At 36.5% G+C, this 27,344-nt stretch overlaps 1 protein-coding gene and 1 long non-coding RNA gene across 20 annotated transcripts in view; one reads left to right on the top strand and one right to left on the bottom strand.

Moving 5' to 3' along the window:
* Window positions 1-27,344, bottom strand: part of KDM4C (lysine demethylase 4C) — a 437,058-nt gene that overhangs the window by 303,163 nt on the left and 106,551 nt on the right. For 17 of the 18 annotated variants that reach the window (XM_053907888.1, XM_053907903.1, XM_053907887.1 and 14 more), the window contains 3 exons: window positions 23,048-23,097; window positions 7,962-8,065; window positions 4,084-4,221 (listed from right to left, as the gene is read on the bottom strand). In XM_053907888.1, coding sequence (XP_053763863.1) covers window positions 4,084-4,221; window positions 7,962-8,065; window positions 23,048-23,097 — 292 coding nt within the window. Of the gene's footprint in view, window positions 1-4,083; window positions 4,222-7,961; window positions 8,066-23,047; window positions 23,098-27,344 lie in introns of those variants that run through there. The other variant, XM_019438117.2, reaches the window with a different exon arrangement.
* LOC109260120 (uncharacterized) overlaps window positions 6,838-27,344 on the top strand; it is a 70,182-nt gene continuing 49,675 nt past the window's right edge. Inside the window, exons 1-2 of one of the 2 annotated variants that reach the window (XR_002076877.2) lie at window positions 6,838-6,916; window positions 18,548-18,671. This is a non-coding gene — a long non-coding RNA (uncharacterized LOC109260120). Of the gene's footprint in view, window positions 6,927-18,547; window positions 18,672-27,344 lie in introns of both variants that reach the window. The other variant, XR_002076878.2, reaches the window with a different exon arrangement.

Raw genomic sequence — 27,344 nt, 5'->3', positions numbered from 1 at the left:
CTCCCTAAAGACAAAGAAAACATGCCCATCTTCTTTGTACAAACACGTAGCACAATCCTGTTGCAAAGGAGGAACTCACCAAGCACTCTCTGAAGCTGAACTCTGCCTAAGCCAGTAGGCAAATGGGCATGTAGCAACCTAGAACAATCCTCTCAATTCTTCTTCGGTGAAAACCTTACCTCTGAACAATGAAATGGGGGAAAATTACATAACCCCCTTCTTAGGTAGGTGAGCTCTCTTAAAGGCAAAGCCCTTCTGTTCTGGAGTATCATGCAGGATTTTTCTGAATAAAATCACTAATATCTCCAAAATTATCAGTGAGCCTGGGGTTATCTTTTCAAAACCTAGTGTTTTGGTGTATTTTTCAATTAAATATAGGATTTTGTAAAGTTCTTTCCTAAGTTGTCAAATTAGAAATATTGGTTTGTAATATGTAAAATATAACCAGAACAGACCCCACATTCTGCACCACATTAACTTCTGTCCCACAAAGGGACACTGTTGGGAGTTTTTACATACCCATATGAACCCAATGTGACAGGTAAAGAAGAACTTATTGCACCTAGTGCTTCCACTAGGAAAAAGCATGCCATTATTTTTTTTAATTATCTGTCCCCCGCAAAAAGCATAACTCATCATCACTTGTGAATAACTATTTCTTAATAGCTATCATTTAGAATAAACTGGATATGGCAAAGAATTAAGGCAAAAATTTGTTAGTTTAAGAATTAATTTTGGGCACCCTCAAAGCCACAAGTCTTTTAAGTGCAGTTTATAATTAATCCATTATACATTTGTCCTTAAAAAAAAAAAACATAAAAACTAACTGCCTAATGCACAAATTTTCCCGAGACTAAAAGCTACACACGCATGCATGGACAGCATGCACATACACATGATACAAGAGTGTGTAAAGAAACAGCTTTGGAGATCAATAAAAATGTGTCAGATAAATTATAAAGACACCAACATATGCACAAAAATGCCATCACAGCATCCTACAATATAAGATAATTTATTTTTCTGAGAATAGCCAAGATAATATTAAAATTGAGGGGTATAATTTAAGAAAGCATAAGTATGTTTTAGTGAAACATTCAAAACTGTATCCATTACAATTTAGCTTCCAGTTTTTTGTTGTTGTTTAAATAACCTTGTTTTTCACTTCATTTTATTTATTCTTTAAGTTTATTTTATTTATTTATTTTGAGAGAGGGAGAGGCAGAGAGAAATGGAGAGAGAGAATCCCAAGGAGGCTCCATGCTTGTTAGCACAGAGCCAGACCCGGGGCTCAATCTCATGAACCATGAGGTCATGACCTGAGCCAAAATCAAGGTCAGATACTCAACCGACTGAGCCACCCAAGGTGCCCCTAGTTTCCAGTTTTTATGCAGAATAACTAAATTAGTTACATCTACTCAAAGTAGATTCTTAATATATCACCATGTCAATTATTAATTGGAACTCCGTGGTAGACAGAATATTGCCCCCACCTTCGCACCCCTACTCCCAACAACAAAGACATCCATGTCCTATTCCCTATAATTTGTAAATATGTCATCTTATATGACAAAAGGGATTTTGTGGACTGCCTGCTCTGAAATGTAGAAGACCACCTGGAAGGACATGAGAGATATCTCTAGGAGCAAAGACCTGGCTGACAGGCAGCAAAAAAATGGGAATTCAGTCCTACAACTGTAAGGAACCAAATTCAGCCAACAATCTGAGCAAGGGAATGGATTCTTCACTAGAATCCCAGTTAGAAATGTAGCCCTGCAAACACCCTGATTTTTGCTTAGTGAAACTAATATCAGACATACAACCTACAGAGATGGTAAGTGAGTATTGTTTTAAATCACTACTTTTATGGCAATTTGCTCCAGTAGCAATAGAAAACAAATACATTTCTCAGAGCAGCACCACCTCACCAAAATAAGGAAAGGGTGGAGACAACACCTAAAAACATCTCAAACACATGCAATCTAGTGCACTATTTACCCAAAACTGCAGTATAGCCATTGAACAATTTTGTACCTAGCAAAATTCCAGAACCAAGACAGTCATATTCCTTAACTAAATTGAATGATACAAATCAATGCAGCATGAATGGATATCCACATACCCAAGGTTTTCTTCCTCTCGTAACAGATCTATGGGTGGAGAGGTATTTCTAATTTATATAGGAAGGAACAAACAAAATAAACAATTTTCCTAATGATATATGACTAGCCAGAAGAAAAGTTGGGCCTTAGATCCCTGCTTCCTCCACCACAGCACACTACTTCTTACAGTCCCACAATCCTAGGCTCTGTCAGCTGGGATTTCAGAGGACCACTGCCCACCTCTCTTACTTGGTCACACCCCAGTCCCATTCTACATTAACAAAGAAATGTGGAAACCCACCCAGGACATTTTAGCCTTGAGGAGAAACTAATCTGGCCAATACCGTGAACTAGATCTGAAACTCAGAGTAAACAAGCACCAGCTAATTTTCTGATAACCGAACAGCTGTGATAGCTGACTTACTCTGTCAATGATTAAAACTGCAAACCACAGGGGCACCTGGGTGGCTGAGTTGGTTAAGCATCCGACTTCAGCTCAGGTCATGATCTCGCGGTTTGTGGATTTAAGCCCCACATTGGGCTCTGTGCTAACAGCTCGGAGCCTGAAGCCTGCTCCAGATTCTGTGTCTCCATCTCTCTCTGCCCCTCCCCCACTCACGGCTCTGTCTCCCAAAAATGAATAAATGTTAAAAAAAAATTGTTAATAAAAAAAATAATGCAAACCATAAAATAGTATACCTTGCTATTACTATGGGTGTATGGCTCTGTTTCAATGTAGATCCAAGCACTACCTCTCTGTGAAAACACTGCAGGTAGCTGGCCAAGGTACATACACTGAGTTTCCTATTTTTTTTATTAGGTTTATTATAATATGAAGGATCCATAATGGGAAGAAGTAGTTCAGTTCTGTTCCTTTCTAAATTACCCCTCATAAATAGAAATTACTCAGAACAGAAAAAGTCTTCTAATAGCAGGAGCTTTCCTTTTTTCATAAATCCATACAAATGGTTCCTAGGCTGCCAAAGGGCTCTACTTTTATTTTAATATATTATGTAATTTTCTAAATACACATGTAAATCAAACCTGGTGTTCTTTTCCCTGAATATATTTCTAAGTTCACAATGGTTCCACATACAAGCTTTATCAATGTGGAATGAAAAACACTCACTTACACCATGCAGTGGCCAAGATACAGCCACATAAGCTGTTATGTCATTTTCCACTAAATCTGTGTCAATTTTACACACTCCGTAAAATACACAGTTTCATTCATAGCTGCCCTCTGCCAGCCTATACCCTTGCCTTCAAAGCCATAGGAAAGAAAGCAACTTAATGTAAGCCACCATCTCTTTGAAGATGTCCTCTATTTAACACCACAGGGGGAAATTAATTAAATTTAATGGAAGTTGTTTCTTGTGAATGAAAATACACAGTATGTGAACTAAATTAAATATACTGAGCAGGAAATGCAAAAGTCTGTACAAATGCAACATAAAGACACATTTCTTATTAAAGTATATTCTGCATTACTTTCAAGAAATTTATTTCTGCACTAAGGGAAGTTTTAATCATTTCTTCTTACCACCCTCCCTCAACCTCTTACTATAATTTTTACAGACATTTTCATCTATAAGTAGTTGTTTTCTAAGCCATGGAACTAAATTCCATATTTAGTTAGGTAAAGACTTGGCTCTTTACCTAACATGGAGCCACAGGGAGCCACTGGGAAATCTCACAAAAAAATAATTGGTGGCTTTAAGAAAGGAAGCAAACATCAGTTGCATAAAATTACCTCTCAAAGTAAACTTCTCCACAAAAATCTCAAAACAGAAAACTATAGCTACAAATGATAACACATGCCATGTAAAACAAATATATCTAGTCTGAAAATAAATTACCATGGTGCGAGGCACACAGTATCAATGAAGGGAAAAAAAGTGCTGCATATGATCTTAGATTTCCCACCACAATAACCAAAATACACATTTAATTTATGCCTTATTTTTGAGGCATAACTTACCAATTTAGCAACCTTCCCATAGTCAATCCATCTGACTGTAGCAAAATTTGTAGATTCTGCACAGTTGAAACCATGATTAAAACCAGCATGGTAGCCATATGGAAAAGTAATCATAAATTCTCCAGCCTCCTGAGTGATCTGCAGGGTACAAAACATATAATATTTTCAATTATCAGACTTTCCAAATTGCAAAGACAATTAAAATATATTTCCTATTTAAAAAAAAGAAAAAAAATGCCATGATATCAGAGCTATCTAGTATAAAAGAAGTTCCCCCAGATCTTTATCCAATCCTTCAATAGTTTTTCAGGAAACTTTAAAGACTTTTCTAAACAGGGTGTGACCTTCTGGCAATGTAATTCCCTCATTCAATCCATAATCAAAGATATTTTATTTTATTTGAAGCTGTCTTTAAGTTATCCAAGTAAATTTGTTCATATTAGCAATCAATGTGCATATTTTTAATACTTTAAAAAATCATGTTACTGGAGTTATTTCACAGGACATATTTTAACTGATGTTTGTTAGAGCTAAAAAAAAAAACTTCAATAATGCATGCTCAATAGGCTTTACTATTAATTCTATTGCTAAAGAGTTGGTGGTATTCACCAAATTATTCTTCCATAATATTCAGAAAACATTTAATTAACTGTGTTCCATTTAATAGTAAAATTTCTATCAAAGAATTATTCAAATATGTATGTGTAAGTGCATCTTCAAATATAATTAAAGTAACTTGAATAAACCAGTCAGAGATTAAAGACCAACATGAAAAATATACTTATTCCACTCCTATTTATTAGGCTAAAGACATGGCTTTCTATAATTACCAAAACACACAAAATACACCATGAGCTATAGAAAAATAGTAAAACAAAATTTTTTGGTGTTTTTTTTTTAATTTACCTATACTATTATGGACTATCAAATTTATTATCCATGGTTCATTTTCAGTCCTAAAATGTTGAGAAATTAATATGTGGGTATGTACATGTATGTAAACATTCAGGAGGCATACTGTATAAATAAATAACAGTTGTACACAATGCAACTCGGTTGCCATTTTAGGGATGCTAAAATGTTGTAAAAGTATTTTCTTTCCCAACAATCCTGAAATTTATCTCATCATCTTCTCCCCCATGACAGCCCAGCAGGTGTTCTATCGCAATGAGCAGCAACTCAGTTGCCACCTGGCAGGCAGAGAATGGCTATCAGTGTTCAACATGGTTCCGGTTCCATCATTTTGAGCCACATGAGAACACAGCCTGGTTCTCTCCTTTCCTGGTCTCACTGAATTTCATTAATTATAATTGTGCTTGGAAACTAGGCACTTCCCTGTACTTTGTGATAAAACAAAACTCACCCTGATCACCTGTTTATAACCCTACATAGATGGGGGAAGAGGGTGCAGCTGCTGCCTTTGGGATAAGGAGACTATCTTCACTGCTCCACTGAATGCCACCTACAATCTTTTTCTACTCTACCTAGAAAATCTTGCTCTTGCCATGTTGAAAAAGAGCACCTGTTCCTATTGAATGGGACTCTAAATTTTATGCTTCTGTATAATTTCTAGAAACAGGTCAGTCCCAGTTTACCAAAATATAAGGCTAATTAACTGCCTTTGGTGTAATATACAGGTCAGAAAATAGAGTAACAGAAAAGAATAAGTCCCTTTTATTATAAAACTAAACAATCACCACAATTCCATATAATGAAGGAAGTTGAAAAGTGCACATGATCTAAAAGCATACATTATGTTTATTAAATACTTTTTCATATATATATGTACATATATATATGATTATGTGCAAATACATTGAAAGAAAGAGGAAAATAATGTTTCTCCAAATGTGAAAGAACTGCCTAAAAAGAGGGTCGAAGTAAGGAGAAAGAATATGTTCTGTATAACATATATTATGCAAAGCCCTTCTTAGAGGTCATCTCTTTTCATCCTCATAACAGCCCTATTAAGTAGGTACTATTGTTATCATCATTTTCCAGCTAAAGAAACTGAGGCTTAGAAAAATTACATAATTTTCCCAGGTGACAGAATCAGGAATAAATTTGTGAAGTTTAATTTGGAAGCCTACACTACTCTGTCCCACGTTACATTACCATTATCAGAGAATATGTTTCTTGAGGAGCACAGAGTTATCACACATCCTTCATCAATGTAGAAAGGGAAGTGGCAGTATTTCATATGAAAAACTGCAATTGCCAATCAGATGATGAGGCACTGGTGTCTTCAGAAGCCACAAAATGTCCCACCCTCAAGAGAGCAGAGGAGAGCCATCTGGTGATTTACCAAGGAGTATTAAGAAGCCACAGCCCAGAAAGGGGTGGAGGGCACCTGCCTCCTTCTCCCCAAAGCTTGGAAAGGAGCTATGAGTTCCAAGGCCTCCATCCTGGGGAAATGAACCAATCCCACAATCCTACTACTTCACATAATCCCTTCTCCAAAGACCAGCTTGATCAATTATCTATCACCAGCCCTAAAATCATAAAAGATTTTCTATCCTTGGGAGACCCTAGTTCACTCATTCTCCTCTGTCTTCTAAAACTCCAACTTAAATAAAAGTGTCTGATCAAGCTAATGCCAACCACCTAAAAGAAACACTCACTGATGATGTGTCTGAGACTAAAAAACCCAGTGCCCAGAGGTATCTGCAAGTGAGACAGAGCGCCACAGCAGCAGTGGCCCATCTCAGGGACACACCCCCTGCCCTCTGTAACAGTGGGCACTGTGACAGCGCTGCAGTTCAAGACCAGCCTCTCTCCACATCTGTGCACACCTGCCACAGTGCACATCTCAGAAGCATGCTTTTTGTCATGGGTAAGACTATGTGAGTAAAACAGTGGTGACAGCATCTCTGTCACACAAGACAAATATGTCTCATCTTATGCGTGAATATAGCTAGATGCTTTGTGCATGAGCATGGATTCCCCTCAAGCTGGAGAATGATTCCTGGTCCTTGCAAAAATTCCACTTTGAACAAAGCTGGGGATTGGGGGTGGAATGCACTTTAAGGGCCTGAAATTAATAAGAGGTAAAGATTTAGTCACAAGTGAAAAACTTCTGAGGTGAAAAACAGCAAAGATTATAGGAAGAAAAGTCAAATTAAAAATGAAGAAAAAAAGAAGATGAAGAGGGTATAGCTATTTATTAATGTTTCTATAAGGAGCTAATTACTAAATCCTCCTCTGAGAGGGAGCTTTTATTTATCTGGTCAAAAGTTTTTTGTTTTTGTTTTTTTTCTTCATTTTAGCTTCTTCACATAAAAGTTCTCATGCTCTGTAATAATTCTGACCCAATAACTACCCATGGACACAAAAATAGAAGAATCTAGCATGTACTGAGTCTTACAGAACTTAATCTTTAGAAATACTCCAAAGAAGCAATATCTGATTAAGTCATCAGGCAATTTTATCCATAATGAAATTTTCATTGTACTATGTCTGAATGTGTTTAGAAGCAACATACTGGTGTCATAATCATTGACTCTAACCAAACTTCTAATAATAATTGTTTTTAAAAAATTGATCTCATATATAGTTATTCATAATCACATATTGATCACATATATACAAATTATGTTATGTTTTATGTTATAAAAGACTTCAGTGTGTAAGTGCTACATCTCATTTTGTTGAATGTTCTGCATTTTATTTTCAGTAGTAAATGTATCCTGAAATAAAAGTAACTTCAAATTAGTATTTAGACAAATAATTGCCAGGTTATAAAACATAAATCTGAATTTTCCTACCCACATCCTAAAATTCATATTTGAAGTCAAGGATATATTAGCTTGTGTTACACTTGTCTTAAATATAAATACTACACACACGAAATGAAATGTTAAAGAGTAATACTAATATACCTTGTCAAAGGGAATACCATACTTCTTCAGTACTGAGGGAGATATCAGTGTCATCTTGTGGCGAAGAAATGCATCACACCCTTGAGAACTGCTTGGGAAAAAACCTAAATGGAAATAATAAATACAAGTAGTAACGTGTCAATTATGATAAAATTTCAGACAGGTTTTGTAAACCTTACGTTCTAGTATTCTCACAGAATGACAGCTTTATGCAAATAAAGACCAACTCCACCATCAAAAAAAAACCTCCGGTACTAAAAATTAGAGTCAGAATTCTTAAAAACTAAGGAATACATATGTATATCACTAAAGGTAGACCTTCTTTACAAAAAGAGCTCCCAAAATTATTTTCATAACATATAAGATTACTAAGCCTTACAAATTTATTTATTTTTTATTTTTTTAATGTTTATTTATTTATTTTTTGACAGAGGACAGAGCATGAGCGGGGGAGGGGCAGAGAGCGAGAGGGAGACACAGAATCCGAAACAGGCTCCAGGCTCTGAGCTGTCAGCACAGACCCCGACGCAGGGCTCGAACTCACAGACTGGGAGATCACGACCTGAGCCGAAGTCCGATGCTCAATTGACTGAGCCACTCAGGCGCCCCAAGCCTTACAAATTTAAATGAACACATTTTAATTCAATTTGCCTTGTAACTGATGAATGTGCAAAGTAATAAAGCTGATTAGGAAGGTAAATACGCATTTTCATAAAGAAATCTCTCATTTTAAAAAGGCTCCTAGAAGTGATCATTCCAGATACACTTGTCCCAATGCCTGGCAAAGAACAGAAACACAGCAGTTTCCCACCTTTCTGTGTTTCTTTTTGATCAATTTAAAACAGTTAACTGCTAGTGTAGATAATGCTGCTATAAACACTGGGGTGCATGGATCCCTTTAAATTGGTATTTTTGTGTTCTTTGGGGAAATTTAACTCATATCTGGAATCTAAGAAAGAAAACAAAAAGCAAAGGGAAAAAGAGAGAGAGAGAGAGAGAGAGAGAGAGAGAGAGAGAGAGAGAGGCAAACCAAGAAACAGACTTTTAACTATGGAGAACAAACTGATGTCTACCAGAGGGGAGGTGGGTGGGGACATGCATGAAATAGATGAGGGGGATTAAGGAGGGTGCTTGTTGTGAGGAGCACTGCATGAAAGTGTTGGATCACAATACTGTACACCTGAAACTAATATTACACTGTATATTAACTAACTGGAATTTAAATTAAAACTAAAAAAAAAAAAAAAAAAAGGTTAGCTGCTATCAATTTCCTGAACCAACTTCCTGGCCAGCACCAGTCAAATGCTTGGACACCTGCTCCACCAGCCTGTGTGGGAGCAATGTTTTGAGGAGTCCCTTACGCGAGGAAGCTTAACATGCAGCAACCCTTTCACTCAACAGTATATTACAGACCAAAACAGAGTCGTTTTTTTCTACCACTGACTCCATCCCTGCAGTGCTGAGGCAGACTCTCATGAATTCAGCTATGCTAAGCTAGAGAGGAAAATGAGCATGCATGACCCTGGCTCTTCACCTTCCTCAGTCATAAGGAAACACAACCATGCCAAAGAGAGTGGGAAAGAAAGAAGGGAAAGGCACACATGGAAAGACAGAGAAGAACCCGAGACAGAGAACCCAGACAGAAAACAGAACTCACCAGGAAAACAAGGGATGCTCATGAGTAAAGCGGGAAGAAGCAAAGATGCTGTTTAACTCCTCCACTACCAAAATGAAGAGAAAGCCACTGGAAATGCCAGTTATCTAACTCTGTGCTTCAACACACAAATAGGTCAAGCATGTGACGAATCTGACAAAAGGATTACCAGTACTCATTAACTCCGTGAACCATTTTAACCTCATGGAAGTATCTCACAAGAATATTTTTAAAGTAAATAAGACTTTATTGATGCTACCATGTAGTATGTGCTCATCAGAAGGAAATAAATCAGCCAGCCAAGAAATAGTCATTAGGTTATAAGGAACCATCTGCAAAAAGGCAGCATGTACTGCTTAAACGTCTGCACTTGAATTTTTTAAGTAGTTGGAAATATTAAAAAGTATATGCCAAAGGAAACAACAGAACTATTACTATTCCCTATAATACCAATGAGAATAAAAAGAATAATTTTGCCCTATATGGTCATTTGATGCAGCCCTCTGTTTATGGTTAATACTTATTATACATAAGTAGAAAATAAAACTTTATACCAAATAAGCAACCCAATGAAAAAATGCAGACTTCAGTGAATGAAGAGAAAATACCACACTAGTGTAATGGCCATATCTACACAATATGAAGTCCTGAGTCTTACACCACCGACAGTAAAGCACAGCAAAGTCATCCCCAAATGCACAACCCATGGAAACATTTTAATATTACAATTCAAGTGGATTTAGCAAACTTTTCGAATCTGTAACTTTGTGCATCCTAAATGAATTGAGTTTTAAATTAAAATCAATGAAGAAAGAGGAGTCTATTTAATTTTCTTTTGATATGGATTTATAATCAGGGCCTGAACAATGTGGTGACTGGTCATAAGTTAATTTAAATTGGAAAACCACTGGAGGAAGGTAATTTACAGTATATTAAAAAACTTGAATTGGTTTAGAATTTATATTTACAACAGGCTATCAAAATTATATTTTACATCACTGAAAAACACCTCGTAAACAACACAAATTATGTTCAAAGCATGTAACTCAAAATGAATTTTACCTCAAAATATCTACAGCAGTACATAGCTTATTCCACAGTGTATGAAAAGTATGTTATGTAACATATAAGCAAGTCAATATAATCAGAATACTTATAGATACAAAATGGTATTTTTAAAAACTCAGAGCAATGCTGGCTGAAGAAATGCTACTGTCTTTCATAATTAGTTTAAAAAATGCTTTGGAATCACCTACATAAAAAAAAAACCCTCTGATATAAAAGATAACATTAGGGTAAAAAATTCAACTTAAGACAAGTTGAGTTTTTCAAGAGTCACAAAGAAAAGAAAAAAGTGTTAAAATTTTTGCAAATAAGTCCTTTAAAATATGCCTTTCAGAAGCATTTTTTCTACTCTAGTATTTGCTTTCTTGATGTTTTGAATAATTTATTTGGAAGAAGTGGTCTCTAAAAGTTATATTTTAATGTCACTACTATAACATTCCATAAAATTTTCTAGTTTACTAGTCACACTCTTTTCATGATCTTGGAAATCAAGAAGTTCCAACAAGAAAAAACTTCTACACTGACCCTTCAATGATCTAGTAGTGGAAACAGCAGCTAGCATCCCACTGCCACGCCTCACACCCATCTTCACCAGCTAATACGCCAGGTGTAGAACACACAGAATAAACCTGCCACATCTTTCTGCAGCAACTACTTTTGTCACATTAGGTCACCTGGCTTATTCTTACATAAAAACAAACATATCAGGTAGGGGAGCAAGACACAAAATCTGCATGAGTGTTGTGGGGTAGTGAGGTTTTACTCTTTTCTCCTACAGGGATATTTTGGTAAGAATATTTGAGAGACAGACTACAAGACATGAACTATGCTATGGGATTTTTGTATAAACCTTATCCAATGCCCTCTTACAGATGCTTGACACACAAGCTTACTTGAGCACCAACTTTCCTCTCTCCTTTACCACTCTGAATGAACACACACCTTTTCACTGGTATTAAATAGCAAAGCTAAGTTTTAGACCAAAGATCCAATTGTTTGAAATATTTAAAGCCACCCTCACCTTGTCCACATGGCCAGCAAAACAAGAGAGAATAGCAGTTGTTAAGAACTTGCTGAGTCTTACTGAGACATGGATTCTAAACACAACTTCAACACTCATGTAGCTTTGAACAGTCGTGTAATCTCTCAGCTCCTCAGTTTCCCTGTCTGTACAATTAGGATGCTATTATTATCTTCCTCACTGGATTCTTTTTTTCCAGCTTTATTGAGATATAACTGACATGTAACATTGTATAAGTTCAAGGTATCAGAGTAAGAATTTGATTCATGTATATACTGTGAAATGATTACCACAATAAGTTTAGTTAATATCCATCACTTCATACAGTTACAGTTTTTTGTAATGATAAATGATTTTAATGATACAGTTATAATGTCATAAATTTTATCATATCATAATCAAAAATGATATATCATAAATGACAATGATACAGTTTTTTCGATATGATAAAAATTTTTAAAATCTACTCTCTTAGCAACCTTCACATATACAATATTAACTATAGCCACCATACTGCACAGTACATCTCCAAAACTTATTCTTCTTAGAACTTTTCAGTTTGTACCTTTTGACCACCTTAACTCATTTTCCTTACCCACCATGTCTGTGAACCACCACTAAAATCTGTTCTCAGTATCTGTATGTTCAGTTTTTTTAGATTCCACATGTGAGATCATCTAGTATTTGTCTTTCTCTGTCTGACTTATTTCACTTAGTGTAACAACTCAAGATTCATCCATGTTGTTACAAATGGTAGAATTTCCTTCTTACGGCTGAAATTCCATTGTCTTCACATGTAACACATTTGCTTTATCCATTCAAATGTCAATGGACACTTAAGTTGTTTCTATATCTTGGCTACTGTGAATAATGTTTCAGTGAACATGAGAGTGGAGAGATCTCTTCTAAACAATGAGTCCTTTTCATATATATCCAAAAGAGGAATTGTTGGATCATACAGTAGTTATAAATTTAATTGTTTTAAGTTTGTTTATTTTATTTTGAGAGAGAGAGAGAGAGAGAGAGAGCAGGGGAGGAGCAAAGAGGAAGAAGGAGAGAGAAAATACCAAGCAGACTCTGGGTTGTCAGCACAGAGCCCAATGCAGGGCTCAAACTCGCAAAATGTGAGGTCATGATGTGAGCCGAAACCAAGAGTCGGATGCTTAACTGACTGAGCCACCCAGGCACCCCCTATCTTAAAATGTTTTGAAGAAACTCCATACTGTTTCCTACAATGGCTGTCCTCATTGGATCATTACGGGAAACCAAAAGGATAATGCACAAATAACTTAGCTATAGTCAAAAGGTAGAAGCAACCTAAGTGTCTGTCCATCAACTGATAAATGGATGAACAAAAAATGTTAATATTCACACAATGAAATATTACTCAGCCATAAAAAAGAATTAAATGCCCATACATACTATAAAATGGAAAATATGATAAGTGAAAGAAGGCAGACACAAAACGTCACATATTGTATCATTCCATGTATACTGAAATATTCTGAATATGTAAATTCCTAGAGAGAAAGCACATTAGTGGCTGTCAGGGGCAAGGGAGAAGTGGGAGGGAACAGAGAACGACTGATTAATAGATACAGGGTTTCCATTTAGGGTGATGAAATTTTCTTGGAACTTGATAGAAGTGATGATTACACAATAAGAATATACTAGGGGTGCCTGGGTGGCTCAGTCAGCAGAGCATCTGACTCTTGATCTCAGGGTTGCGAGCACAGGTCCCACATTGGGCATGGAGCCTACTTTAAAAAAAAAAAAAAAAGAATATATTAAATGCCACTGAATTGTGCACTTCAAATTGGTTAATAGTTTGTTTTATGTTATGTGAATTTTACTTCAATTTTTAAAAAAAAAAAAACTTGTTGGCACCAAAAACCATAAAATACCTAGGAATAAACCTAACCAAAGAGGTGAAAAATCTACACAATGAAAACTATACAAAGCTTATGAAAGAACTTGAAGAACACACAAAAAAAGTAAAAATAGTCCATGCTCATGTTTTGGAAGAACAAATATTGTTAAAATGTTAATACTACCCAAAGCAATCTACATAGTCAATGCAATCCCTATCAAAATAGCAGCAGCATTCTTCACAGAGCTAGAACAAACAATCCTAAAATTTGTATGGAACCAGAAAAGATTCCAAACAGCCAAAGCAATCCTGAAAAAGAAAACCAAAGCTGGAAGCATCACAATCCCGGACTTCAAGATGTATTACAAAGCTGTAATCATCAAGACAGTATGGTACTGGCACAAAAACACTCAGATCAATGGAACAGAACACAGAGCCCAGAAATGGACCCATAAACATATGGTCAACTAATCTTTGACAAAGCAGGAAAGAATATCCAATGGAATAAAGACAGTTTCTTCAGTTAATGGTGTTGGGAAAACTGGACAGTAACATGAAGAAAAATGAACCTGGACCACTTTCTTATGCTATACACAAAAATAAACTCAAAATGGATGAAAGACCTAAATGTAAGACAGGAAGCCATCAAAATCCTCGAGGAGGAAGTAGGCAAAAACCTCTTTGATCTTGGCCGCAGCAACTTCTTACTCAACACGTCCCTGGAGGCAAGGGAAACAAAAGCAAAAATGAACTACTAGGACCTCATCAAAATAAAAAGCTTCTGCACAGCAAAGGAAACAATAAGCAAAACTAAAAGGCAACTGACGGAATGGGAGAAGATATTTGCAAATGACATATAAGATAAAGGGTTAGTATCAAAAATCTATAAAGAACTTACCAAACTCAATACCTAAAAACAAATAATCCACTGAAGAAATGGGCAAAAGACATGAATAGACACTTCTTCAAAGAAGACATCCAAATGGCTAAAAGACACATGAAAAAAATGTTCAACATCATTCATCATCAGGGAAATACAAATCAAAAAACCACAATGAAATACCACCTCACACCAGTCAGAATGGCTAAAATTAACAACTCAGGCAATAACAGATGTTGGCAAGGATGCAGAGAAAGAGAATCTTTTTTGCACTGCTGGTGGGAATGCAAACTGGTGCAGTCACTCTGGAAAACAGTATGGAGATTCCTCAAAAAACTAAAAATAGAACTAACCTACAACCCAGCAATTGCACTACTAGGTATTTATCCAAGGGATACAGGTGTGCTGTTTCGAAGGGGCACATGCACCCCAATGTTTATAGCATCACTATCAACAATAGCCCAAGTATGGAAAGAGCCCAAGTGTCCATAGACACATGAATGGATAAAGAAGATGTGGTATATATATACAACGGAATATTACTCGGCAATCAGAAAGAATGAATCTTGCCATTTGCAACTACATGGATGGAACTGGAGGGTATTATACTAAGCAAAATTAGTCAGTCATACAAAGACAAATATCATGACTTCACTCATATGAAGTCTTTAAGATACAAAACAGATGAACATAAGGGAAGGGAAGCAAGAAGAATAGAAAAACAAGGAGGGGGACAAAACATAAGAGACTCTTAAATACAGAGGTCAAACTGAGGGTTGCTGCAGGGGTTGTGGGTGGGGGGATGGGCTAAATGGGTAAGGGACATTAAAGAAAACACTTGTTGGGTTGAGCCCTGGATGTTATACATAGGGGATGCATCACTGGAATCCACTCCTGAAATCATTATTGCACTACATGCTAACTAACTTGGATATAAATTTAAAAATAAAAATAAAATAAAAATGAAGTATGTAAGACATACTCAGCAAACAGTAGAAAAAGAAAGAAAGAAAGAAAGAAAGAGAAAAGAAAAAAGAAAAGAAAAGAAAAAAGGGAGAAAAAAACTTGTTAGTATACTTGACACAGTAAATTTCAGTAAATATTAACCATTCTTTTTATCCCTATTACTCGTTTAAACAATACTGACTCCAGTCACCATGTTAGTTCAATGAATCTTCCTTTTCCACTGTCTCTGCAGCCTCCTAGCTGAGAAGGGGGAATCACAGTCCCAAGAGATCTAGAGAGCTGACTGGGGGTGTTTTCATGAAAAGTCAATGGTTACGAAGCTTTAAAAACTGTCTCATTTCCAGGGTACCTGGGTGGCTCAGTCAGTTGGGCATCTGACTCTTGATTTCGGCTCAGGTCATGATCTCACAATTTGTGAATTTGAGTCCCGCATCAGGCTGTGCACTGACAATGTGGAGCTTGGATTCTCTATCTCCCCTTCTCTCTGCCCCTCCCCCACTCATCCCCCCTCCCCCCGCCCCAAATAAGCAACCGTCAAAAAAAAGGTTAAAAAAAATTGTATCATTCTCTTGGGCCTTCTGACCTAAACCTAACAGTTCTAGTCACAAGTAACAAACTTCTTCCCCAAAAAGGAATTCTAACAGTCAAGCACAACCTGAGTTAAACCATATGGATTCACTTTTAACTTTGTATTCACCTGTAGATTCTTCCAATTGTTCTCTAACTCTATTGTTTTAAAATTAAACATCAACATTCAGCCTGGATTCCAAATTAATACTCACAGTTGAGCTCTAATGTAAAAACCCTATACAACTAGAAAGACCAGACTGAGAAGACAATCACTTATTTCACACTCCAAGCTATGGATATTGGTAAGGACAACCATTTTACAACTTATTTCCCCCATACCAACTCCTGTCCACAAGTAACACATTAGGGTTTCTGTGACAGGTAAATCAATGAACTCCCAATGAAATGGTATCTGATTTGGAGGTATAAAAGAAAAAAAAACTGGAAGAATAGTTTGGAAAAACAAACTAAGTTTCCAATGAGCAAAACAGTTTAAATATATATTTCAAGAAGAATCAACTCTTGTGGTTATAGCATCCAAGAGAAGGGAAGAGCAATAATACAAACTTATAATAGGCTGCTTAAACAACTTGATTTATATGATCTATACCTCATTTATACTATCTACAAAGATAGGACCCTACCAGTTGCCAACTCCTTAATAAAATAAAGACAATATTTTTGTTTGTTTTTTAAGATACTTTACAGTGGTAAGCAAGCAACGATGGTCTTTGGAACATTCTTTCAGCCCAAACATGTTAGAGGATAAAAATGTAGTATGATAAAAAGCATGTACTCCAGAGCTCCCAACAAAGCCCTAAAGCCCAAAAAGTATCCCATAATAACCTTTGCTAAGACTAATAAAGTACTGTGGGTGGCTCAGTCAGTAAAGCATCTGACTTCGGCTCAGGTAATGATCTCGCAGTTTGTGAGTTCGAGACCTGCATCGGGCTCTGCGCTGACAGCTCAGAGCCTGGAGCCTGCTTCAGATTCTGTGCCTTCCTCTCTCTCTGCCACTCCTCCACCTGTTCTCTGTCTCTCTCTCAAAAATAAATGAACATTAAAAAATTAAAAAAAAAAAGACTTACAAAATACTGCTAGGAGTTGTGCAGCATGGGTAGTGCAGAATCCCATAAGTCCTCTCAAGGATCAGGTTGCATCCATTGAATACAATGTCCAGTATCCAATGGAAAAATGATCATATGTGAGAAGCATTATTCTAAGTGAAAGAAGACAAAGGAGTCTACATACTGTAAAATTCTATTTTTAGGGACAGAAATCAGATTAATGGTTGCCAATGGCTGTGGGGAAGGATTAACTGGGAAATGGCACAACAGAATCTTTTCAGGGAATTGGATACGATCTGTATCTTGATGATGGTGGTAATTACACCACTGTACATATTTGTCAAAACTCACTGAACTGTATATTTAAAGGGAGTCACTTTTGCTGTAAGCACATTATACCTCAATTAATCTGACCTCCCAAAATAATCATTAAATGTTTTTAAATTGTTTTAGAGATAGAGCAGATCTACTCTAAAAATGTATTCTTTCCTTCAGATAAAAATTTCTCCAAACTGTCCATTGGTTTATATTTTCTAACACATTGGCTGTTACAAAGGAATTCCTTTTATTTTCTTTCTTAATTTTTTTAATGTGTATTTATTTTTGACAGAGAGAGAGAGACAGAGCATGAGCGGGGGAGGGGCAGAGAGAGAGGGAGACACAGAATCCAAAGCAGGCTCCAGGCTTTGAGCTGTCAGCACAGAGCCCAATGCAGGGCTTGAACCCACAGACCGCGAGATCATGACCTGAAACGAAGTCAGACGCTAAACCGATTGAGCCACCCAGGCGCCCCACAAAGGAATTCCTTCTAAATTCCAATCTCATATGACAAACTAAACCCATAATGTTGCTATTAAATCACCAAAGTTTGAGCCTTGGAAAAAGATTAAAAATCAAAGTTTAGTAACTATTACTATGGATTTGAGAACACTACTTTGGAGAAGTTTAAATTAGTTATTAGGAAGGAAAGGATGAAGGGAAGAAAGGAATGAGGAAAGATGAAGAAATCAGACATGTAGAATTTTTGCCCACATTAGCAACAGATTTTAAGATAATTTAATTTAAATATAATTGAAATTTACCCAAGTATGCTTTGATAGAGTTTTTATAATAGTTTTTGCAATATTCATATGCCTAACAGGCTTGAAAATATATAGCAACCATACAAACAAATGGTAAGGAAAAGAATACAGAAAAAGGATATAGAAGGATTCAATTAATTTGACTTCTGTGAGAAGTGCTTTTAGATAGATGTATTAAATTTACACATGAAATTTCTTAACAACTTTATTAATGAAAAGAACCAATGAGCTACAGTATGTGGGGAAAAACTTGGTACTTTTTACCCACATCCCTACCTAAAATATCAAGTTTAGAGGTTTAAGCTACAGTTGACCTCTCTGTGCTTGCTACCATTTAATTTGGATTAGGTAGAAAATTATCACACTGCAAGGTTCACCCACTTCTAAGCGTCTCATAATCTATCAAAACAGGCTTCACTCTGCTTTAAGTGTCCCATGACCCACCAACATCACTACTAGTAGAGACAGAACTCCATGGAGCACTCCAGAGGAGCACAAGGAGATATTCACACTGATCATGGTCTTGAGAAGGATGGTGAGTCTCCTAAACAATCACCTTATTTTATCTCCTGAACACAGTACACTATGTAATAGTCAAGTTTTTTCCAGTTCAAGCTGGCTGTCAGAACATTTAGGGTTCAAATTTCTACCCAATTTAACAAGTATATAGGTCATTACATATGGTTTCTTATTGCATTCCTAAGACCACATTGTTTCAGATCCCACTTCTGTCCCCTTGACATGACACATGGATCACACAGGCATAGATCAAGGACTCCCCAGGCCAAGTACTTTGAGCTCAAACAGGTCATAGTCAAGCTAACCAGAATTTTCCTGGCTCAGCTTCCATCATGCAGAATCAAAGTACTCTTAATTTCCCTCCATAGTAACTCTTCCCTGACAGCTGACATTCCCTTCCTGAATTCTTCCTTCCCATTCTCTGTTGTCACTTTTTAGAAAATTGTCTTCCATCCTACATTCAAATTATGCTAGCTTGGTGTATGTTATGTATCATTTCCCAATGTCTAAAATCCTTCTAGGAACATAGCTGGGTATAAAATATTCAGATATATTTAAACATGGACAGTGATATCTGACATCAAATTATGAGGAAATTAAGTTTAGGGCCTGTTGCACCATTCTTAATGTAACTCAGCTGATAGAAAGATGAAAATAACATACCCTGACATACCACACATTGATCTCCATGCCTAAGGCATGAGTTAGGCATGAAGGCAGAGAGTATATCACTGAACTTCATTTTTTATGGCTTAGGGGGTCCCTTAAAATTGACTATTTACACACAGGGGTGTTTTTATTTATTAGTCTTTCAAAACGAGGCATTTTAATATGATATTTTCAGACCATTAGCTAAATGAATGCTTAAGGGAATAATGTATTTATGATTTGGAGATCTGATAAAAGTATATTTTCCTAATTGCAAGACAGAGGCATGAGAACAGATCAATTTAGAATCTGTTCATAAAACTAAAATGACTTGTTGTTTATTGCTGCTCTTCTAGTCTCTTGACAGCAGGTTCACAATCTCTTCAGGCCAAACCCTCTGAAGGGATTTAAAGATGGCTTCCCAGAAATCCATATAAATGACCAATTTTGAGTATAATTTCAGAGTCCACAGACTGCCTGTATCCCACCCACAAGACCCTTCTGCAATCAGGCTAAGGCTCTCTGCTCCACAGGCTTAAATTTAAGGCTACTAGTCATTAAAACACACACAACCCCAAATTTTTAAAAACTAACTATTAAAAAAAGCAAATTAATCCTTCATAACAATGACTCTTCTGTTCTTTGTTGCTAAATGTTGTTTTAATAAGTCACAACTAAAATACTTGCTACAAGTATAAGAATCAATTTATTCACTTCTACCACACTGTCATCTGAAACAAGATTCCTGCTGATCATTCATACTTCCAAACTCAGATGCACAAAGCCCTAACTCACATATTCTTTTCCCAGTAACCAATATTTTGACCACAGTAAGTCATCTTCAATTTTTTTAACGCTGGCATTTTATTCACAACAAAAAACTAATGGACTACAGTCCTTCACAAAAACTTTTAGTCATTCCCAATTTATTTTAATCCATATGTTGCTTAACTCAATAGAACAGCAAAGATATTGTCTTATTTCTAAAATAGATGAGATTTTGACTATCTAAAAAGTGAAAATGTTCAAAACTGTCATTCATGATTTAACATTATATCTCTATTCTCCTTTATATCTTTCATTCAGTTGTATCAAACCAAAAATTAGAAAGAATGTAATGGCATTACAGGCAAACATAACAAGTATAAGAATTGCAACAATTCACTTGAGTTTTTTTTATTATACTTACATCTACATAATATTGGGGAAAAAACTATATAAACGAGAAAGCAGCTGAAGGGCAAAATCAAATCCTGGCTTTATTAGATGCAGGCTTAATGTCTCCCAGATAAAATATTTGTAGGTGCCACAGTCAATCAAGATTTCAATGGAAACCAAAGATGAAAGCATTCATGCATAAAAGGCAAGTGTGATAATTATGATGTGCAGACAAGATAATGGAAAATATCCCAGGCTGCTTTTCATTTTATGTATCAAGTGCTGCCTTGACCTAGACATCCTATAATGTTCCATCACATTTACTGCATTATTTTATCATTTTAATTATTTAGCAGAATTCAATTAATTTGGCTGGCATCTGGTCAGTGGATGGGATTCCTCTACTGTCTATTGGGTCTTTTCCCTGTGTCATTTCTCAAAATAATCCTGCAAAACAGTTCTGAACAAACATGCGATTGATTTAAAATTCTTGTTCATCCTTCAAGTTTATTAACCTCTTACTGATTAAACAAATGGCACCCACTTTCCTAGAATGTCATTTTCAGACAGTTTATGTCAAAGCATTCGCAGACAATTTATAGCAGAAATTTTAGTGTGTGACTCTATACTGTAAAGTTTACATTGGCTCCATTTTAAAAGTTCTCTGGTGGTGAGGCAAACAGAAAATGGTGGAATAATTATTATAGAGAAGAGGATAGCTCAGCATACAGATTTAGCACAAAGTTCACTGCCTGTGTATTTAAGGATTATGATAATCATTTTCTCAGCTATGTCTAATCTATTATCCAGAACCAGGATTCATCCACCTTAATATTCATGAAAATAGTCCCTAACAAAGTTCAAGATTACAGTTACATTGCTATTATTACTACAATGTATTACATTATAAAAACACTAAGACTTTATAGTTATTAGCCTGCCAAAATTATAATAATGCTTCTGACAAATGTGATACTGTAACTGTTCCTTCTAATACTCTCCTATAATTTGGGGGGAAAGTAACTTTTAGATATCATTAACAAGTTCTGTTCAAAACTGTCAAGTCAATGAAAGGGATTTTTCAGTGTCCCCATTTCATTATCAAATGAAAACATACATAATGCAAGAACAAAAATCCTTTCCTACTAAAAGGCAAACCTAAAACACCAATAAAACAGATCAGCACCTGACTAAAAGGACAATGGTCACTGAGGATTTGATCCTGGATAAAAGCAGAATGTCTTAGACTAGTTGTCACTCAAATGGAACTCCACTTTCCCCTAGAAACAAGTCACTACCAGTCTACTTCTTCCTTGGTCAAGGAAAACAGATGAGGTTGGCAGTGGGTGAATATGATTCTCCTCCCTTGTATTAACAGATATGGCAAGTTTTTTTCTGTCCTAAACACAGAAAAGAAAAGAGGAAAGCGCCTTCTGTGATACAAGTGGGTACACAATGAAACCATTAATAGAGTTCTTCATTCTGGCCCATATGAAGTTGGACAAAGCCTCAAAAAATAAAAATTCAAGTTCCACTAAGGTATGTTTAAATTTGCCAGTCTAAGGGGTGACTGGGTGGCTTAGTTGGTTGAGTGTCCGACTTCAGCTCAATTCATGATGTCGCAGTTTGTGAGTTCAAGCCCCGCATCAGTCTCTGTGATTGAAAGCTCAGAGCCTGGAGCCTGCTTCAGGTTCTGTGTGTGTGTGTGTGTGTCTCTCTCTACCCCTCCTTTGCTTGCACTCTGTCTCTGTCTCTGTCTCTCTCTCAATAAATAAACATAAAAAAAAACTTGACAGTCTAAGAAGGCATATACCCTCATGCTTATCTGCTTATGTCATCTTCATACTTCCATAAGAGTAACCCCAAACCCAGGGTGCCAAATCAGGAGTCAGAAAGAGATTTAACACAACCCTTTGGTGAAATGATAGGACAACATGAAAAGTACTCATAAAATACCTGCACCCTGATATGCAGCATCTTTGGAATTCATCTCAAGAGTGTAACTTTAAAAAAGGAAAAACAGGGGTGTCTAGGTGGCTCAGTCAGTTGAGCATCTGACTTTTGCTCAGGTCATGATCTCACGGTTCATGAGTTCAAGCCCCACATTGGGTTCTGTGCTGACAGCTCAAAGCCTGGAGCCTGCTTCAGATTCTGTGTCTCCCTCTCTCTGTCTCTCTGCCCCTCCTTTGCTCGCACTTTGTACTCTCTCTCTAACATAAACATTTTTTTTTAAATTTTAATAATAAAAAAGGGAAAAATATTATTAGCACAATGTTAAATAAGTTATATATATGTATATATGTATTAAAAATTATATAAAAGAGAAAAAATTGGAAATAATCAAAATAGTTAAGTGCAATTACTTGATGAACTACTAAGCAGCCAACTAAAATAATCATGAAGACTATGCAACAGGAAAAAATATTCACACAGTAATGTGAAAAAAAATTTAATTGTTCTATTAGAAAAACATTCAAAAGTCATTAACTTAAAAAGAGTAAAACTAACCAAGTTAGATACAACACTGTAAAAATACCTCAAAAACAAATAATCTGTCTAGATGAGAAACATAGAAAGCAAGTTTACCTTGAGCTAGTCTTTCAAGTCGTTTTCCATGTTCTGGGGGTATTGCATACCTAAAATTTTAAACATAAATAAAAATTTTAGGTTTATAACTGTTCTTAGTATCCTAAGACAATGTCATGTAAAACAAAAACAAAAACAACAATGCCAAATTCCATTTAGACATACTGAAATCAGAAAACTAATCACAGAGTCATATCCCTTGAACACTAGACAGAAGAAAAATAAACTTAACCTAACCTATTTCAATACCGCAGCTCACCATCCCAACCACATTTTACAAATTAGGGAACAAAGGCCCAAGGCCAGTAAACTACTTGGAGAAGGGAGGCAGTTAGCCACAGCAGGAAGACTAGAACCTCTTTTCCAACACTCACAGCACCCCAGAAATCCAGGACTATTTTTGGTTGTATGTTTTATGTTTTGTTGTTGGTTAGTTTGGCCTTTGTTTTTAAGAAGACCTAGGTTGCTGTGCTTTTTTTAACCTTTTAAAATGTTTTTATTGACAGCAGGATAAAACACAAAATTATTGTAGCAATATTCATATTTGCACCAAATATTTCTAAGAACATTATACCTTTCAAGTAGTTTTTTTTTTAAGTTTATTTATTTTTGAAGGGCAGAGAGAGACAGGGGGACAGAGGATCTGAAGCAGGCTCTGAGCTGACAGCAGAGAGTCTGATGCGGGGCTTGAAGTCACAAACTGTGAAATCATGACCTGAGCCAAAGTCGGATGCTTAACCAACTGAGCCACCCAGGTGCCCCTCAAAAAGATTTTAAATAAAAAATTACCAGTGATAAGAAAGACCTGTTTATTGATTTTGTGATTTTGTGACTTTTAAAATCTTGATTATAGAAAAAAAATGTCCACCCTGCTATAGAAATGCTCATTTCTAGTTCCTGGTGTTTTCAAAAGTGGAATACTTGAACTTATCTATGGTGAACTTACTAAAAATTTTAAACAATCTCAAAATTTATTACACAAATAATCTTATAAACAGTTTAATGAGGAAATTTAAGGATATTAAAAATATAGTTAAATGATTATTTCATGTTTTAAGTAAAAATGATGTTATCCTTAAGACCTACATATGCTATGTTTACTAGCTCAATATACATGATATATATGAAGTACAAGTTACTTTTTACTAAAATAATTTTTCTCATTTTACCTAACACCACACTTGGTTGCATTTAATGCCACTGATAACATATGCAAAATTTAACTGGATCCAATGTAACTAGGCAATTCTCTGAAAGAAAATTCAACCATACATCCTGTTCCTTAAGGCGCTGTTAATGAAATTATTCCAACTGAATTGGGAGATAAAATTTTAGCAAAACTAAATGACAATCATCCAATTTATTTATAAACAGGCCACTTCTTAGCAGTTTTTAATCCCCAGTTTGTATCACCAAATATACCCAGAAAGGGGAAAAAACCCATCTACATACACCAGACAAGAGGGCCATGTCCCCCATAACAATCATACACACCCATGCATGTACGAACATATGCTTGCACACATGTAACAAGTATATGCTTGCCCACAATGGCTAGACATGGATGGAGATATACATCCAGATTTCCTCTTCTGAAAAATTGGTATCGAAGTTAAAGCTCATTAATCTGAGGTTCAATCATCTATTCAAAGAAAACATATAAACAAATGTAATTACAAACATAAACATACATATAAGGAAAATGAATATCTCTGACATAGTCTTTCAGTTGGTCCACACAACCCTATGACAAAATCACATACCCAACACTTCTTCTAAAGTCATCTTCTAAAAGGATATTTATGAAACTTCTCTAGAAGCTGATCATCAAAAAGATTTTCTCCATACACTACACATGTAACAAAAATTCTTCAAATCGGACACATGACCGTAAGACACTAGGTGTGTCTCCTTGATGCAGCTTGCCCTTTGAGCCACTAAAATGTAACTGACCACTACAGGTGTGCTCCCCACATTCTTCCAAACTACATTCCACAGTATACTAAAGTCATCTCTGCAAACTACAGCTGATGATGACAAAACCCTGAACCTTCAATGGCTGACTGTAACCTGAAGGACAGAAGCCAAACTCCTCTGAAAGGCACACAGGCCTGCTGCAATCTTGACAACTTTTCAGATGTCCCAATCAAACCTGCTCTTTGGTTTTAACAAATCATTTGAAGCTCTTTCCAGTGTCCTTGCTATTTCACACCTCCACTATTTTCCATCCCCTCTTTCTTAGCTTTATAAGCCCTCAGTTTTGTCCAGTCAACAAAAACACTCCTTTCTCCAAGCTCACCCTGAGTCACCCCAAGGGAGAGCCTCCCCTTCCCTCTTTTGCTGTATCACCCACATGGAATACAGACCTCCACCATGGCACTCAGAGTTTAATTTTTTTTTTCACCTTTGTGCCTCCCTGCTCTCCTCTCAAGCACCTTAGTGGCAAAGGCCAGTGTCTTTCTCCTAGAACAAAGCACCAGTTGAGCAGATGCTCAGTGTTTGCTGACTTCTGTCACTCTCAAATGATGAATGATATTCCTGCTCCTGCATGATAGAAGGCATGAAGGAGAGGAAGGATATGGGAAAAAGAAAAGTACTCCCACATTTTTCATTCCCATTAACCCTGGAATCCATTGCAACCTGAATCTTATTTTTATCATTCTTGATATAACTGCTTGGACAAAGAGTGATATATTTTTTAGTCCTTACCTACTTGGTCTTCTCTTGAATTTCTGACCAGATCCTTGAAACACTCACTTCCCTTGAGTTTCATGATCTAACTCATTTCCAATGATTTTCTTCCTTCTGCTCTTGCCAAACTTCACAGTGACATTCTCCAGGACTCCATGTTTTAGCACTTCTATATTTTTCCCTGAGGGAACCACCTTCACTCAAGGCTTCACAACTTTCCTTGTGGTGTTGAACCACACATTTCCATTCCAAGCGTCTCTTGGGCTCTGAACCTCTAAAACAAACCAGCTATTCAACAAATCCATTTGGCAGCCCTCAAACACAATTTGTCCAAAGTTTAATCCTCCAATATCTTCCTGACAGATCTGCTTCTCCTCCAGAGTTCCCCATCCATCCAACTTTCCAGAAATGTTGGAGTTGTCTATAGTTATGTGCCCCTTATTTAATCAATCCCCAAGTCGTATGTGTTCTACTTTGTACCTGTTCAAGAGAGGTCTCATGAATCTCATGCATTTATTTGTCTAGCCCCACTGCCACCATCTTGACCCAGGCCATCATTCTCCATCACACACAGTACTGCTTCATCTCTTAAATGGCTACCCTGCCTCTGGCCTTGCCCTCTGTAGTCCAGGTGGCCCAATCAGAGCATATCACTTTCCTTCCCTGTTTAAAATCTATGTAGCAAGAGGAACTTGTGACTAAACAGAGACAAGCTGGAGGGCCCATACACAGAGGGACTTACCACAGACAATGAGTGACCTGGCTGAGAGGAGTTCTATGGCCTGGAAAAGTTCCTAGGCTATCACTTCAGAAGTTTCAACACCCATAAGATCAAATTCATGACTTCCTCCTCCTTTAAAATGATTCTCTCTCTAAGCATTCATAACTCCATTTTCCCTTAGCCTTCCAAACTAATTCAACTCTTCCTGATTTTTCAATCTCTCTTCCCTCATTGCCAGTCACAAGTCCTATCCACTCTATACCCAAAACCTCATATCCATCTCCCTTAGCATCACATCAATTTCAAGTTTGATTTGCCCCCAACTAGACTACTATAATAATTAAACTCTCTTCCTGAATCTCCCTGGGCAGCTAGAGTTTTTGAAACACTATCATAAGACCCTTTATTCCTTACTGCCTGGCTTCCAAGGACCTCCCACACACACAGTTTAGCCCTAGCTTTAAACATCAACAGTCTGCTCTCAGTAGGCTAGACTATGAATTATTCTATCACTCACATGGGCTTTAACCTCACGCCTCACCTCAAATAGCCCTCTCCATTCCACTTCAAACCCCAGCCTTCCAAGCCCTGATTCCACCTCCTCCTTGAAGCTTTGACTGACCACTATAAATCTCAGCAATCTCACCCCTTTTCTTTCTTCCAGTGCCCTTCTATTTTTCATGTAGTATTTATCATCTACTACTTTCCAGAGCTAGCTTCTGTTCAGTGTGCGTAAGTCACTTTTGACTGGATACCAATGAGTTCTATGAGGGACAGAATGACTACCACAACCTGGAAATTTTCACATGAATTATCCTTTTTAACATACCTTGTATAGTGAGTACCCAGTTCATAGCCAGGCACTCTACTATGTACTACACCACT

This window comes from Panthera pardus, unplaced genomic scaffold (assembly GCF_024362965.1).
Source record: "Panthera pardus isolate Hobbes unplaced genomic scaffold, ASM2436296v1 HiC_scaffold_20, whole genome shotgun sequence".
NCBI classification, from domain to species: domain Eukaryota; kingdom Metazoa; phylum Chordata; class Mammalia; order Carnivora; family Felidae; genus Panthera; species Panthera pardus.
This window is presented reverse-complemented; position numbering and strand designations above follow the sequence as displayed.